Raw genomic sequence first — 16,820 nt, 5'->3', positions numbered from 1 at the left:
CATTGTTCTGAATCATCTGTAAAGATTTAATCATGCTATCCTGAAGGTTGGTAGAAAGAGATTTACAGTAGTCAGGTTTTGAGAGGACAAGAAGTCGAAAACCTGCATTTAGATGAGTCAGGGAGGTCTAATTCTTCTGACGCTGTAAAGCACATAACTGATTTGAGATGTGAACAGTGAAGATAACCTAGTTTCCAATCAGCAAACAAAAGCACTTTTAATTATTACATTGAAAAAAACAAGAAAAATAGCAGAAGGACTTATCTTATATGTCTAGTTGGTTTAGAAGTATCGATGAGCGCCTCCATTGAGAAACTCTGCCTTGAGGAAACGCACATATTTGAGTAGATCTCAAAGTAATTAAATAAGCTCTCACAAAAGTAATGGGTTGGTGATTATTTATTTATTTGTTTTAGATAAGCAAACTTTAATCTGCATAATTATTTTACAATATAATTTAATCCTGCCTCTGTAAATACAGTCTTTTTCTGAAATAAGACAGTCATAGTTATTTCTTAACACAGCATAAAAATAGGCAAGTGGCATAACATCCACGTTTTTTGATGAAAAGATGAGCTCAATATTTATTTACAGTAGTTGGGTTTTTATTTCTAATTGTTTATTCTGAAGGACTTCTCCTATGCCACAGTTGGCATTCGTCTCTCATTAAGACTCTCTCTGTAAAGCTGCTTTGGGATCATCTGTATTGTGTAAGGCGCTATGCAAATAAACATAAATTAAATGTCATTCTTTCTTGAATTAATCAGCGATCCTGGAGAGACTATTTTGACTATTTAGGATTGATTATTATACTCAGAGGGAGGTTTTAGGATCAGGGATTGGTAAATTATACACCACTAGTGTTGATTGTTCTAGCAATAATCATTTTCGCTTGGCATTACAAAGGCTTTGATTCATTAGCAGACCTCAAGCACATGCTGAATCAAAAACACCTCCACTATACACTTACACAGCCATGAACACTGCTTTTCAATGACCACTGCAGACAAGGAGTCATTCACTTTTAGTTGTTCAGTGGTTGTGTGTACTTTTAAAAATGTCTTATTTTACACAAATCATTTCTTATCGCACTCAGTGATGATCCAAGATGGCGCCGTTGATAAAGGATGAATATTACTCGGTCTCACGAGCAGCTTTGGGGCTCTCTGATCACTGTTTGGTTCATCTTATACCGTCCTAATCAGCCAAACCTGTTATAAAACCTGTATATAAACCTCTACTGTATATAAGTAACTTTTCAAGAAGATGTAAACGTATTCTAACCCCAACCCTACCAGTCTACTAATAATCTAATGAGAGTTGAAATTAAGAAATTCAATAGAAATTAAAGTGCAACGCTACTTAGAGTCAACAGAATGTGCTAAAGGGACCACCAAAATAAAGTTAAATAAAAAAAAACTACTCTGAAAAGCTGAGAAAAGAGCACTCAGCCAAATATCTGAGATCAGTCCAATGGTGTCAGTGTGGACTGGTCCGAGGAACTTCACCATATGTAAGACACCTCCCCTACAGTCTGTGGAGAATCAACAGCAGACTGACAATCTGAATGTGCTCTGATCTGCACTCCACACATTCACCTATCCCCTGCACCCCCACCCCCTCTTAATTCAGGTCTGTGAGGATGAAGTGAACCGGGTCTTCAGGAAGCAGAAATATAGAAAAGCTTCAGGCACAGAGAGTGTTTCACTGCCTGTTTAAAGGTCTGAGCGGAACAATTGGCTCCCATCTTCACACAGATCTTCAACAGATCTCTGGAGCTGTGTGAAGTTCCCTGCTGCTTCAAATGTTCCACCATAATTCCAGGCCCCAAAAAGCCTAAAATCACTGGACTTAATGATTACAGATGCTCTCACATCTGTGATCATAAGGTCATTTAAGTCCTGGCCTACCTGAAGGACATCACTGGACCCTTGCTGGATTGTCTTCAGCTTGTCTGCAGAGCAAACAGGTCTGTGAATGTTGCTCTGGATGTTGCTCAAGTACTGCATTGCATCCTATAACACCTCAACAGACCGTGGCGTGGGCTCTGTGTCTCATCTGCTAGTACATTGAACGCACATTCAACATTTTTTTTGATTTATTAGACAATATGAAGAGTAAATGCTTTTGAAGCCATGACACAATGTTTCCACATATGCTAAAAAAAAGCTATTGCAGCTGCCAATGAAGTTCAGTACAGCAATACTTATTGTGTTTAAGGGACTAAATCAGAAGATTCTGAAACACATCTGGTAGATGTCTTTCCCTTGAAGTAAAGGCTGACGTCTGCTTTTTTTAACTTATAGCTTTGCAGTAGAGTGGTGTTTTTTGTGTGGGAAGACGTAGCGATGCGAGGTGCAGGCAGGTGAAACTCTAGCCGGGTGTACATGACCCTGGACCCCTGTCACTCCGAGCCTCCCACCCTTCAGGAAGGGGCTGCAGCTTTGCCCGCCAGCATCCATCAATAATTCAGACTTCACATTAATTACAAAACGGCTCTGCAGAGCTCCGGTCTCCGCATGCGGTACGGGCTTACAGTCATCCATCACCCCTTTCAACCCACTCACATAAAGCTCACATTTCTCCTGAGGTCCAGACGACGGGAAAAAGCAATTCTTTCATTTCTACAGGTCTCTTGGCAGGTGTTTGTTTGAGCTTGTGTGCATTAGAATGCAATCTGAATTGTTGCGATGTTGCCGCTCACCAGCTGTCAGAGACGAATTCAATTAAGACATCACAGGAACGGGGCGGGTGAGAATGATTAAAACTGTCAATAGCGGGCACAGTTATGAAATGCCACAGCAATATCATCCACCTATGCATCACAAGACAAATGGCTTTCATCTAATGCCACTGCGGCCTCTGATTGAATCTTCAAAATTTCAAAGGAATTATACCGATAATAATATTTCACCTGTTTCATATCCACTTCTGTAGAGGCGACGATGCAAAAATGGTTCATCGACTTCTCAATGAAGACTTAGCTCAGCAGCAGCATGAATGCCTTGCATTTATGATATATCTTATTATTATTTGAATTTTTACAATAACATAATTTGCTAGTGAGTACAATAATCATATACTATATATATAATCAATAATAAAATAAATCATGTCCTGGTCACATTTTGCCATTCAAAAAATATAATAATAATAATAATAATAATAATATAGTCAAAGTGTGATTATATTTAGGGTTAGTTGTAAGTAGTCTCTGTACATTACTCTCTGTGCATGCTCTTGGTATGTCTTCTGGGTATTGATGTTTATTTATTTCTGTTCCTTAAACTTGTATAGTGACCTTGGGTGTTTTGACAACTTTTTTTCCTTTTTCACTTTTTGTGAGAGTAACCCTTATAGCCAGTTCCTATGAAATATTATAGAAATGAGCAAAAATGCTAATAATAATGATTTGATAATAATCGCTATTTGATTCACGGACCTTATATTGTTTTTTGAACTAGCTGTAATTGCTTGTTAATGCTGGTGTCATCCGCAGCCGCAGCTGTAATGCCGCTGTGTGTGTTTGTCTGAAGAGCTTGTTAGGCACACATGTAATGCGAGCAGGCAGGCTGTGGGCAATGCCAGCGCCCTTGCCATGGGAAATCATGTTCCATCTTGTTAGGGGAAGTTTGGACGCTTTGGCCTGTGAGGACCGCTAATAATCACCCCAGCGACTGTCACGGCTGCAGACATCCACCTGCTCCACACAACCGGCCAGAAACACACTTATTATGTACCGTACGCACATGCTCTGAAGACACACATTTACACACACACGATCAACTAACGTCCATAAGTTTTATGGAAACATATCAACCCGGTCTCATAAAAATATGTACCTTTGTGCACTTTTTGTGCAACTCCGTTTTTATGTGTCTTACCGCATGTTGTGCTGCAGTTTCAAAGAGACACGTCCACTGAGTGGCGCTGAAACACAGGTTCAGTACTTAAACCCTGGAACATTTTTATTACTCCGATACAGCTATCGTGGCGATTCATGGACTGTTGCTAAAAGTTAATGCTCTATCATGTTGGAAATGTGCCCTACACCAAATCCAACCCTAAACCCTCCCAACAGCGATATAAAAACGCATTTGTTGATGCAACCGTGCCATTTCAATTTCCTTTTAAACAGATTTGAACTATTTTGTCAAACCGTAGTTACATGAGAGCCAAACTGGAGCTCCTCGCCTCTCAAGTACATCTCTGTTCTCCCTGAGCTATGGAAACAAGGAAAACCCATTCATATGAAACGTTAAAACGTATCAGTTTTCAAATCTCCCAGTCATAACGTGATAGTCTCCAAGTAATTGCGTGAAAATTCAGCTTTTTTTTATTAATTGAAACTCTGTACATTTGTGTGAGAGGGATAAAAGGTGTCGAGAGTTTCACTGCCTCTAGTGTTCATTTATTTTGGAAACTGCAGTGATATGTACTTGTTGGTACGTATTTCAGACCTCTCTAAATGTCCATGACATCACAGAAACATGTTGAAAATGTTAACTTTAACAAACGGAAAACTTTAGAGGTGTGCATGACTGCAAAAGACAATACTTTCTTGAATCTTTTCTGATAAGAAGTGTGCAAAGAAGTGTTTTTGATGATCGTTTCTGTCCAGTCCGCTCCTTTTATTGTGTTAGCATGAGGTATGTAACCATATTTCTAATTTGATACTGTATTACATCGATTCTGGCACCCATCATCACAATTAGATGCTATTTCAGGCTCCCTATGTATTCGAATCTGTGCTGTTTTGAATGGGCCGCCTCTAGTCTTTCCTTTGTTTTGCATCCAGCCAGTGACGTTGGCCTCGCCGTGCGTCATTTAGAAAAAAACGGCCAACCAGAAGAGAGTCTTAGAGAATATTATTTAGAACAAAATCGACAGAGGAGCTGTAAAAAAATATTGAGATTTTTTGTTACTGTACCGCAAATATATATTCTCAAGAATATCAACACCTAAAAATAAAACTCCAAAAAGGTACAAGTAGTTAATATGGAGAAAGTTTTCATAGTTAATAGTAGATTTTCATGTTAATAGTACGTTTTCACCTTTTGTAAATGTTATACATAAGAATAGTCATGCAGTTGTCCTCAGTGTGATAATATGGATCTCAAAATCATACAGTCAATCTTGGAAACGGTTCAGATGTGTAGAAGATGCTGGAAAACAGAAGAACGTGCAGGACCACTTTTTTTATCTGAAGAACAGCAGGCAGCTGAACAAGGGACTCATGAACAACTATGACGAAATATAAAAACAGTTGTGTATCATCAAAGGAATGGGTTCATTTTCATTCGTTCAGTTGATGTTTTGTCTTGTGTTATATGTAAACATTTGTTGTGAAATGTAATCAGTAAAAAATAAAAAATAACACACTTTTTTTGTGGGGGTTTTTAATGTTCCCTCTTATTCTGTTTCAATTATTAACATGTTGCACGTTCTGCAAAGGGTATGTAAACTTAAGAGCACAACTGTGTATTCCTAAAGTGGTCCTCCTTAGATGCTCATTACTGTAATACAGTCTCTCAATCTCTCTTTTAAGTGTCTTTTTACTGTTTCTCTCCAGCACCATAAGCCGGATTTTAGACTGTTTCCAAGTCTGTTCCAATGTGTAGTTTCCCTGGTTGTGACTGACATAGAAAACATTAAACAACTGTTCTGATGTTATTTTTCTCCACTGAGAGTAATTTGTTTCGATTCATGAAATGAACAACATGAATAATCTGTAAGCAGAGAACTGATTTTTTCAAGAAGCTGATGTTTTAATTTATACCTATCTATCTATCTATCTATCTATCTATCTATCTATCTATCTATCTATCTATCTATCTATCTATCTATCTATCTATCTATCTATCTATCTATCTATCTATCTATCATCTATCTATCTATCTTTCGAAGTGGTAATCAGATAACCGTGCAACTCATATAATATAGTAAAATATCTAAAACTGATGGTAAACAAAATCTATTCCATTCTATTATAAATTACACCTTAAATTACAGCAAGTGCTCAACAACTTTAAAATGGTTTATAAAATAATGCAATTATGTTGATCAATTCCCTCACAATAAGTAAGCTTAACCATTTCATTAAAGTAAATTAGCTGCAAGTAGATTATACCCGGACGCGAAAACAACAATGCTGATTTCAGTTGAAATGGCTAAAAGCAATCAAAGCTAATTAGCATCACTGAGATCCAGTTACAGTACTTTCATTCTTTGCATAACTGGAAGAGAACGTTTGTTTTGCATAATTGCAATATATTGATGGTTGGTATTTCAAATCGTCTCAGTCACACTGATTGTTTTGTTCGCCATAAACACGTATTCAGATTCATGTTTTTTGATGATAGCTGATAATTGAGTCACTGAAACATTCACTCAACTAATTCGTGAAAAAGAACCGCTTGGTCGTTCGCATATTGTTTTATTTTCTCACCGCAATTTGTGTGCGATAAATAATCATAAATGCATTTTCATACGCCTGTATCCGTTCGTTTTGCGGCTCAAATATTTCAGCATTCAGTAGTAGTTTTGATTTTCACAATCACAATAGATCACCGCAGATGTTTGCCTGGTGTCATGGCAACAGCAAAGCACACGGTATTTCTATGACCTTGTGCTTTCAGCTCCTCATTGGAAATATAATGACAGATAGTGACAAATTATATGTTTGTCTCTGCCACAAAACAGACACCTGTTTCAATTATGTCCTGCTCTCAGAGTAAACGCTGTTGTGCAGAGGACAGAGGAGGACATTATGGGTGTCAGCTGAAGGTGCTTGTCCTCATGCGGAAGTCATTATTTTTGCACTGCATGTTCTACATGCACTAATTGGTATTTATAGATAAACTGCAAGTGTATACATCTTACTTTTTTTAATGTCTGACACCACATTCGCGTATCAATTAATGTGTCGCAGTCACCGTTACATGGTATAATATCATAATTCAGTATGTCATGCTGCTTTAAAAAGCGCGATCTGTAAACTGCATACAATTATTGATTCAGTGGTTCCCTCGAATGTTTCCAAATAGTCCGTTTGGGATTAATAAAGAAAATCTCACACAATCTCTATCTTACAGTAACGATTTGATGGATGACGATTGTAATGTAGGTGAACACATTTACACACAGCAATTGTACAATATCAGACATGTGAGTTTGTTATTATTAATGTACAAATAAACTAATTGTGTATGTACATTCTGTTATAGCTTTCTGCACGAGCATATTTCAGTATGCTCGGATGTGTTTTTAATAGACCCTTACTGAAGAAACATGTTTTTTCGCAATGGTCAGTGGTGTTTATATACTTACCTGACATTGAAACTGTTCCTTGGTCACGTTGGCTGCCTTTAGAATATTTGTATTTACTGTATTTACAAAGCCCAAATTCCCTGAAACATATATCGCAATGAGAAAAACTACGTAATATATTTCTTATGTGAAGCAAACGATAAAAGAGCTAGAGCAGTGAAGATCCCACCATCAGGGAAATAATTAAAAATTTACGATCAGAAGAGGATAAGCGTCTATATCGTCCTAATGCACTTTTTTTTCATGAAAGATCAAAAGGATTAGTAATTTAGATTAATTTTCACAGCCTTGTTTGATCATATTTACCAAGGGTGACAATGTTTTAATCCATGACTGTACATATATAGTTGGGTATATATATAATTGTGAATTATGATCATTTTTTCAATCAAGTTTTCAGAAACTATTTTGTGGGAATCATCCTCAATGTAAAACAATTATGTTTATTCAAAATGTGTCAAAGGGTTTGTTCACTCCAAAAAAAAAAAGGATCTTTTACCCACCTTCGATGGTCTAGGTCTATGTGACTTTCTTATTTCAGATGAATCCAACTGGAGTTATATTTTTTTTACAAAACTGTTCAGTCCCCTCCTATCCTTTCCATGGGGATGTATGGGTGTTTGCTGTATACAGTTCGGAAAATAAAACATCCCTCACATGGGTCACAGAACAGTTTTTAATATAACTACGATTGGATTTGTCTGAATGAAGAAAGTCTAGGATGCATCTAAGATGATTCGAAGGTGAGTAAAAGACAGGCTAACTTTCATTTTTTGTGAACTAACACTTTAATACATTTTGTTTTGTTATACTGGAATTCTAAAATCGTCCACTAGCCACCACTGCTTTTCAAATAAAGAAATTGTAAATGATATTCAATTGCATTTGTCTTCTGTGTTTGTCTTTTTAGGGAAGAAGCCATCATGTCCACATATTTTGAGACGGTGGACGATCTGCTCGCGTCGTTTGGTCCAGTGAGGGATTGCTCTAAAGACAACGGCGGATGCCGGAAAAACTTTAAGTGTGTTTCAGACAGAAGGATGGATTCGACTGGCTGCATGGTGAGTGGTCGTGATCACAAACCATCTAAAATCAGCCCGTTTGATGTCTTATTGAGCTCAAACAATCTGAAACACAGCAAAAGTGAAGATTGTTGAGTATTGGCATCCTGCATTGAGACCATCAAGATCTTATTCCAGGAGAACAGCATTTTGGCAAATATGTGTCATTACAGGCAGATACGTTTGTCTCATGTTACATGTGCAGATTAAAAGGAAGAAAATGAGAACAAGGACATGCGGTTAATGGCTTTTTTTGGGGTGAGATGTGCTCATAAAGCAAGGAAATTGATGAGCTCACAGCACTCTGAACTGATGGATGAATCAATCATACACAGCACGGTGGCCCTTGATCACTCGCACATTTATTAGGAATAAAAGTGTGACACAGATCTTCCAGTCTGATCAGCCGCAACGCTTTAAAAGAATAGTTCACCCCAAAATGAAAATGCTCTTATCTGTCATTAACACTTGAGTCGTTACAAAGCCATTTCTTCAGGGCAACATAAAAGGTCAAATTCTGAAGAATGTCCTAATCACTCTTTTCTTTTGCAATGAAACATAAAACTTTCGGATTTGTCATAAAAATGATTGGTTTTTATGTCATCACGGATATCAAAAAGAAAGAAAAAAGAACAATTGTGAGAAATGGACTAAAAAGTAACGCAAAAAGAAGTGTGCTAATTGTTTTGAATGTGCACTTGTGGTATATATATATATATATATATATATATGTATATATATATATATATATATATATATATATATATATATATATATATATATATATATACCACAAGTGCACATTCAAAACAATATATATATATATATATATATATATATATATATATATATATATATATATATATATATATATAATATAAATTAAATTAAATTAAAGAGAAAGTGATGTAAACAAACACGGAAATAAAGACAAAAGGCTATTTAAATGTTATTTGATTTTTCATAATCATTCTAATACGCAGATGTTTTCATAACACCGTGAGCCAATTAAAATTAGGGTAACACTGTATTTTATGCTTATACTTATTATTTGATTATTAGTGTGCATAGTACTAGAATATCAGACACTTGTTAGGCACATATTAATGCCTAATTATACATGACTTTATTCTACATCCCTAATAAGCAGCAAATTAAGAATTTAGTAAGGGACAGGTCATAGTTAATAGTTAACAAGTGTTACCAAAATAAAAATATCGTAAATGGTCTTCAGAACACCTGAACTTCATTCAGAAATCCTCGTGCATTCATTCAAAATCATTGATGTGATTCTTTTTTTCAGCAGCCTTTAACTGTATTCAGCCTCATATTTTAGTGGATAGATTAAAGGATGATATTAATGAAACTGATTCAGGGCAGACATGATGGTGAATTGGGTTTCATCTGATGTTCTCTTTTGCCCTACTGGGTCTCCGCGAGGATGTGTACTTTCACCTCTTATTTATGCTTTACACAAATGAGTGTCAAACACGATTAGACAGATGTCATATTAGCAAATTCGCAGATGATTCTGTAATTGTGTCTAAATAATGAGGATTTGGATCATGGTTCTGTATCGGAGGATTTAAATGAATGGTGTAAATAATTCTTTTTAGACATTAATGCATCCAAAACCAAAAAAAGACAATTATAGATTTTAGGAAGAATTCTATAGCCATCCCTTCTCTGGTTATTAATGATCAGGCTATTGAGATTGAACACCAGTGCAAATACCTTTTTATTAATTAAATTAATGATAAGTTGACTTCTGAGCCCCATGTAACTGCTGTGTGCAAAAAGGTCCACCAGCAAATGCATTTTTTATGGAAGCTTAGTAGGTTTAATGTGGATAGTACTTCAACGAAAATGTTTTTTTCCTGTTTTGTTCTTACTTTTTCATTTGCGTCCTTTCATGGGTCACTTAACCTTAACCGTAGAAATAGATTACAGGGCATTGTTAGAGTGTGTGGTAAGATTGTTGGCACTACTTTAAAGATTTAAATGATCTTTATAAAGCAAGAACCCTGGAGAGCGCAGTCAATTGTTAATGATCCTAGCCATCCTCTGCGGAAAGGTTTTATCTGCCTTTACGTTTATGTTCGATTGCTTTTTGTCTGATTGTTGGTGTGTTGGTATGTTTCTGCTGGCTGTAAAAGAAAATACCCTTAGGGATGATAAGTTTGATCTAACCTAACCTAAAATTACAGGTAATGTACAGTAAGATGTATCTCCATGGTTAGACAGTTGCTGAAAGCAGGTGCTAAAATAATTTTGGTTTACCCTGACCTAAAATAACCTAAAAGTGACAAAGGGCTTCAGGTAAGAAGCTTTCCAGCATGTACCTTTGGAGAGTCAGGTGAAGAGATAATGGCAAGAATGTAACAAGTCCAAGGCAATTCAGTACAGCCTGTTTGAGCTTCTCAGGGTGATGATACCTTTTTAAAAATTACATATTTGTACTTAAATTGTCCATTTTTGTACCTTAAATGTGCATATTAGTACTTAGAGTGAACATATTTGAACCTAATAGGTACAAAAGTGCACCTTTTGAAAAGGTACCGCCCCTCCAGTGACAGCTTTTATACCTTTATTTCTGAGAGTGTAGGTGACAGCCACTGATCATTCCAGCAGAGTGGCTCAACTGCCGTATGCTGGTCCTGGAGCAGGAGTCAGAAGGAAACCAGACTGTGATGAATGAGGCTATCCATGATGGATCTGTAAAAGTGAAAGAGCAGAATGATCGAGCTTTTTCTGTTGCCTTAGAAAGAGGTTTCTCTGCCTGGCTTTCCAGATCCTGGCAGTGATGTTGTACTCGTGTGAGGCTATGATGTTTTTTCATCATTTCCTTCCAGAAGAAGGGGTGATGTTGGCTTTTCTACAGTCTATCCACAACAAATTCTTGGCAGAACACCAGCCAGGCATCTGGGCTTCATCTCAGTCAATTCTGTATATATTATATAGTCTTGATATTAGTGGCTTACAGTCATTAGTCTACAGTAGCTATATTCTCCTCAAGCTTTGTTTAGAATACATATGCAAAAGTAAACAGTGCCAAATCCGGGGGTTCATATAAAGAGAAAATGAGAATCTGGAGTCAGATTGGATTTATTATTTACTGAATTAGTGCATGTAAACACACCTAGTGAGGTACAGAGAGAGAGACACAACACATTATTGAGGGACACCAGTGTTTGTGATCTTGGTTTTCTTCTGCCTGAGCAATTTGCTCTCTGTCCGTTAGGAAATCAAACTGGATGACAGAAGAGGGAGTCACTTTGATGGAGAAAGTACTTTACGGTTAGGTGTGGAGCTGTTATTGTGTCTTCAGGACTTTGACTAGAAGTGGATTTTCTGATGCTCTTGTGTCCACCATGTATAGTTTTTTGGTAACCAGACATGGTCAGCCACTTTTTGGTTTCATTTGACCTCTTGTGATCAGATTTAACGGAGACCCGTAAAGACCACGTATCCTTTTAATATTAGTAAATTCAGATTGTGTGTTCACTATAAATGTTTTCTTACTAAATGGACTGGAGAAGAATTCCTTGAAAGTTTGCCGTTCCTTTTCTATTATTCATTGTTGGCTTTTAGCAAACCTTTATTATTTAAAACAAATGAATAACAAATAGTATCCCCTTCTTCTATCTGTGTTTCTGTATATAAGTACACATGGGTAATGTAGTGGAGGGTTGCAGACTGTGCAGATGCTGCTGTCTTTTGAATTCAGTCTCAGACTAAGGACCATATTCACTAAACAGGGAAAATTAGCATGATAGTGCAGTTCCATAAAAGTGGCGATAAGAGTTGAAAGTCCCGTGTTTGAATGTTTTTATGGTTGTCTTTATTATTATTATTATTATGCTTTTTGTGGTTGGCTGAATGATTGTTTGTTTTGGACAGCGCAATTCATCACTTACTTTCAAAAATCTTCAGATGATGAAAGGAATGTTTATTATCTTCAAAGTGCTTCATTTTATTTGTGATGTCTTCCTTTGATCAATATGTGGAAGGGGAAAAAAAAAACACTATACCTGCACACTAATGTCAAATATGATTCTCAGCGTTCTTACGATTGTAATTTTGCAGCAAATAGCCGAGTATATTGAAAGGATGGTGCTTTTATTTATTTATTTTTCTTGCCATCATCTGTGATAGATTTTGGAATTGTTGCATGACAAGAGCATTTGTAAAGGCACTGACATCATTTGTAATCTTGCCAAGCGTTGAATGGGGTCTGTCTTATAAAAACACTGCATGTCCTAAAACAATCAACGGCGCACTTTTAGGGCATTTGCAGCGATCGCTGCCTAATCCTTTTAAGTGTTCACTTCACCTCTATTACTGAGAGTGTGGAGAAATGGCGGTGGAAGGAAAAGCTCTTTAAAGTTCCTCATGTCACCAATGCTGAAGAGGGTGAAACGCAGGGAGACTCCATCCGGAGTGGTATCGTGACCTCGGCTCAAATCAAAATATCCAGAAATGAATCCACTTCAGCCACCAGTTACAAGGAAATTGTACAGCTTTACCCCAAGTGTCAAGCGCAAGATCAGACTGATGGGCTTAAAGACACATGCTGAATGTGAATGCAGCTGTATTTTCGACATTTAACGGTCACCGATAAATGTGTTTGCATCTGCATCTTTACATGAATCGCTTTGCAATTATTTATCAGAATGCTGATATCACTACTAGCTAGATAAAGACACACGCTGGCTTTAAATAATTCAGTGCGGAATCAAAATCCCATACCTGCAATAAATAAAATATTACTTAATGTAGACAAACACTAATTTGAGTGTAGATTTTTTTTTTATGCATTTCCACTAAAATTTTTATTAGACTGGAATGGTAGGCACAAGTTGTCTCTCCCTTCCCACGCCACTCTGGACTTCACTTCCCATCACCCATTGAACTGACGACACACACACACACACCTGATTCCACTCATCACACGTTCACCTGATTACACAGCTGTGTCAAACAACTCATGCTATTTAAGCCTGGATTTCCTATCACTCGACGCAGAGTACTGTTAGCATTATCACTGTCTTTGTGTCATTTTGGGTTAAATGGAAATATATTAACAACTTACCTAAATACCTTACTATTAAAAAGCAGCACATTAACAATTTAGTGAGGGAAAAATCGTAGTCAATAGTCAACAAGTGTAAAACCTATTCTAAAGCGTTACCACAATTTTTTATTTTAAACAACTGAAATCAATGCACAAAATCAGATCAACCTATGGTAAATGTTTGTTTTGGCCCTCCTGTAAAGTCTCGCCTTTCTGGTTCTCACTTCTTATATTTTTGCCTGTATGGTATACAATTGCTTTGTGTACATGTTCTATAGGAAAACTTCCTCAACTCCACTGTCATGCCATAACTATCCAACTTACAGATGCAATGCAGTAAAATTGTGATTTGTTAATTAATTCTATTTTTTTATTAATTTAATATTTTATTTGTTTACTGAAACACTGGGACTGTTGGGTCATATTTGTTTTTTTAGTTTTGGGTAGTTTGTGTTGTATTGGACAACTAACCCTTTTAACCCTTCTATTTTTTTTTCACATTAGAATAGGCCTACTGTTTCAGATTCAACATAGGTTCTGCAGAAATATTTGATAATTATTTTTTAAGTACTAATGGGATCCCTATATTCACTTTAGAATACTGTTTCAGGTTCTAAGTCATAGCAAGGTACTGGAGTGGTAGTGTGGTTCCTATCATACGCTGATTTCTTACAAAACACTCACAAGACATTCATTACTCAGACAAAACCTTTAAAAAATGTATTGCATTTATTAATATTGAATTGCCGTACTACAACTACTACTACTAATAATAACCATTTTATGAAAGGGTCCCAATTCGATGTAATTGTGTCTGACTGTTCAATAGTAGCTACTTCATAATTATTTTTCTTGAACCTTAACTAGTAGATAATTCTCCAGGAGGTCCTAATTGTTGCATAACACAATAATAAAATTGTAGTACATATTGATTAGTTAACACATGTTCTTTAGTAATTAAAAGTAGTGAGTTAAGTGTTAATGAATAGTTACCTTTTTAGTTCTTCAATAAGAAGTAAATAAGAGAGTATTCTATAGCGTTACCAATGTTATATTAGAAAAAAAGGGAGTGTCATTATGGATTATAGACTTGCATTGTTGCCAGTTAAAAGTGTCTTAATCATGGTTTTGTTTCTTACAAACACACAGCTTTTCTCTTCTCTAGAAGTTAATTGATGGGTTTGTTGTGCTGTTTTTATTAGCTGTTTGGACTGTGATTCTGTCGGCACCCATTCACTGCTAAAGAATCACTGGTGAGCAAATCTTTTTCTGCGAAGAAGTAAACTCATCTGCATCTTGAATGATTGGCATCATTTACTCATACTCATCTTCTATCAAACCCGTATCAATAGTGTTTTTTTTTTAAATTACACGATTTAGATTTGTACGTTGCTCAAAGAAAAAAGCTGAAAGATGTACAAAGATAAGTGGCCTTACGTTAAATAAGTGAGTAATTGCAAATGTTGGATTGTAGTGAGAATGTTATGATGGCACGTCAAAACAAGTGTTTAAATACATTATACATTAATATAGAAATGCAATATGCATAAAAGCTGTTAAGTTCCGTCCTTTGGAGCAAAGCAGGTGGTGAATGATGATGATTCATGCTCCACACCTCATGTTTGATAATCCACTTCAGCGTTTCTCCTGGAGTGGGCGGTCAGACACAGATGAGAGCTGACTCTGTAACAACGGCTGGCATTCACATGCAGGTTGTTTAAGAAAGCTTTATTAGACTTTCTGTGTAGCTACTCGCATTTTTCAACAAGCGCAAACCGCTCCGACAACATCATTTGAATGGCGAAATACATTATTTATTTTGAAAGGAAAAAGTTTTCGGCAAAGACGTCTCGGAATGAAATATACATGAAGAACAACTAATAAGATTGTCTGGGTTTATTCCATGCTGAGTTGTGAAGGCCGAGCTTTTGCCAGTGGGTGATCTTATCAAAATGTTCTACTAGGAAAGTGGCCAATCCCCAATCAAAAGCAAATTTTCCTTCTGATTCACTTATTGCTTTTTTCTTCTTTTTCCTGTGACTAAAGTTGCATTTTCCGCAACATCCAGTGTCACATGATCATTCAGAAATCATTCTAATAAGCCAATTTTCTGCTCAGGAAATATAAAATAAAAATAAGAAAAAAAATAAATAAATACAATAAATGTTATACATAATGCAATAATGCATTATTATAATAAAAAATAATGTTAATAAATTATGTACGGTGGCATAATGACCTCTTTGGATTTGATGGAAGTGTATGTATATTTACAGGTTTTTTCCCCATATTTTGAATAGCACAATTTTAACTTTTTGCAAATTTTTCAGATTTTTTATTTTTATTTTTATCTTACAATATGTAGACAGGAAATAACTTGTAAATTGATGCTTAAAATCTTTATTCAGCCTAAGGTGAAAATGTAATTTTTATTTTTATTTAAAGTTTTTTATCTATTTATATATGTTTTTCGTTTTTTTTTTTTTTTTTTTAAAGGCACTTAAGGCTTTTAGTGTTGTTTTCAACGTACATGCCGTTTTGATTCTCATAAAATTCTTCTTTAGATCATTAAAAAGGCACATTTATTCACTCGCAGGGACCTTTTTTTTCCTTATGTCGGTTGTGTTTAGTTTTTGAAGGCATGCATTCTTTCATGTATCTTTATCTTGAATGCAAATGAAACAGCTTGTGTGTCCATCATTTGAATATCCTCCGTGGAGTTCGAGCCAGGTGTGTCCAAACCATTATACTGTGGCGATGGCTCCCTCCTGTGCCATTAGCATAGAGAGAGAAGATGCTTCCAAACCTTTGAAGGACGAAAAAAAATGAGAACGCTGAAGAGTGATGAGGTGACGTGATGGACGACAGAGAGACAACTGAATTATGAACAGAGCAGAAAGAGTGGACATGGAGGAAAAGGAGAGATGAAGAGTGAAACCAGATGAAAAGTGAGAAGAAAGGATATATGCAGAAAATAATGATACGAGAGAAAGCAGCACTCATGTGAAATCATTATCCTGAGGGACTGTTTTACAGGGACTGTTCTGCAGGCTGTGATTTTTTTTTTTTTTTACAGAATTTTGTAGATCTTAAAAAAGCTGTGCAGCAGGGTTCGCTTGCCAAGTGCCAAATGAGAGTAAAAACTGCCTTTGGCAAATCATCGGAGCGACTCGCCAGTTGGCCGGAAACTTTATAGGAAATGTAACGTAATATACGGTTTAGGTGATGTAACCAACGCAAATCAAGATAAATAAACCGTCTATAGGAAGAAACAAAAGCCATCATTGACGTGCTTTGCGATGTGTATGACTTAAATCTTGACTTGCTATCACTAATGTAAGAAATGAATACTATTC

At 36.1% G+C, this 16,820-nt stretch overlaps 1 protein-coding gene across 1 annotated transcript in view; it reads left to right on the top strand.

The window, feature by feature from the left end:
- LOC122346138 (astrotactin-2-like) overlaps positions 1–16,820 on the top strand; it is a 345,769-nt gene that overhangs the window by 229,522 nt on the left and 99,427 nt on the right. The window contains 1 exon segment of the mRNA XM_043240825.1: positions 8,240–8,390. Within this exon segment, the coding sequence (XP_043096760.1) occupies positions 8,240–8,390 (151 nt within the window).

Source organism: Puntigrus tetrazona, chromosome 5 (assembly GCF_018831695.1).
Source record: "Puntigrus tetrazona isolate hp1 chromosome 5, ASM1883169v1, whole genome shotgun sequence".
Classification (NCBI taxonomy): Eukaryota; Metazoa; Chordata; class Actinopteri; order Cypriniformes; family Cyprinidae; genus Puntigrus; species Puntigrus tetrazona.
The sequence above is the reverse complement of the archived record's forward strand: the minus strand, read 5'-3'. Positions and strand labels throughout refer to the sequence as shown.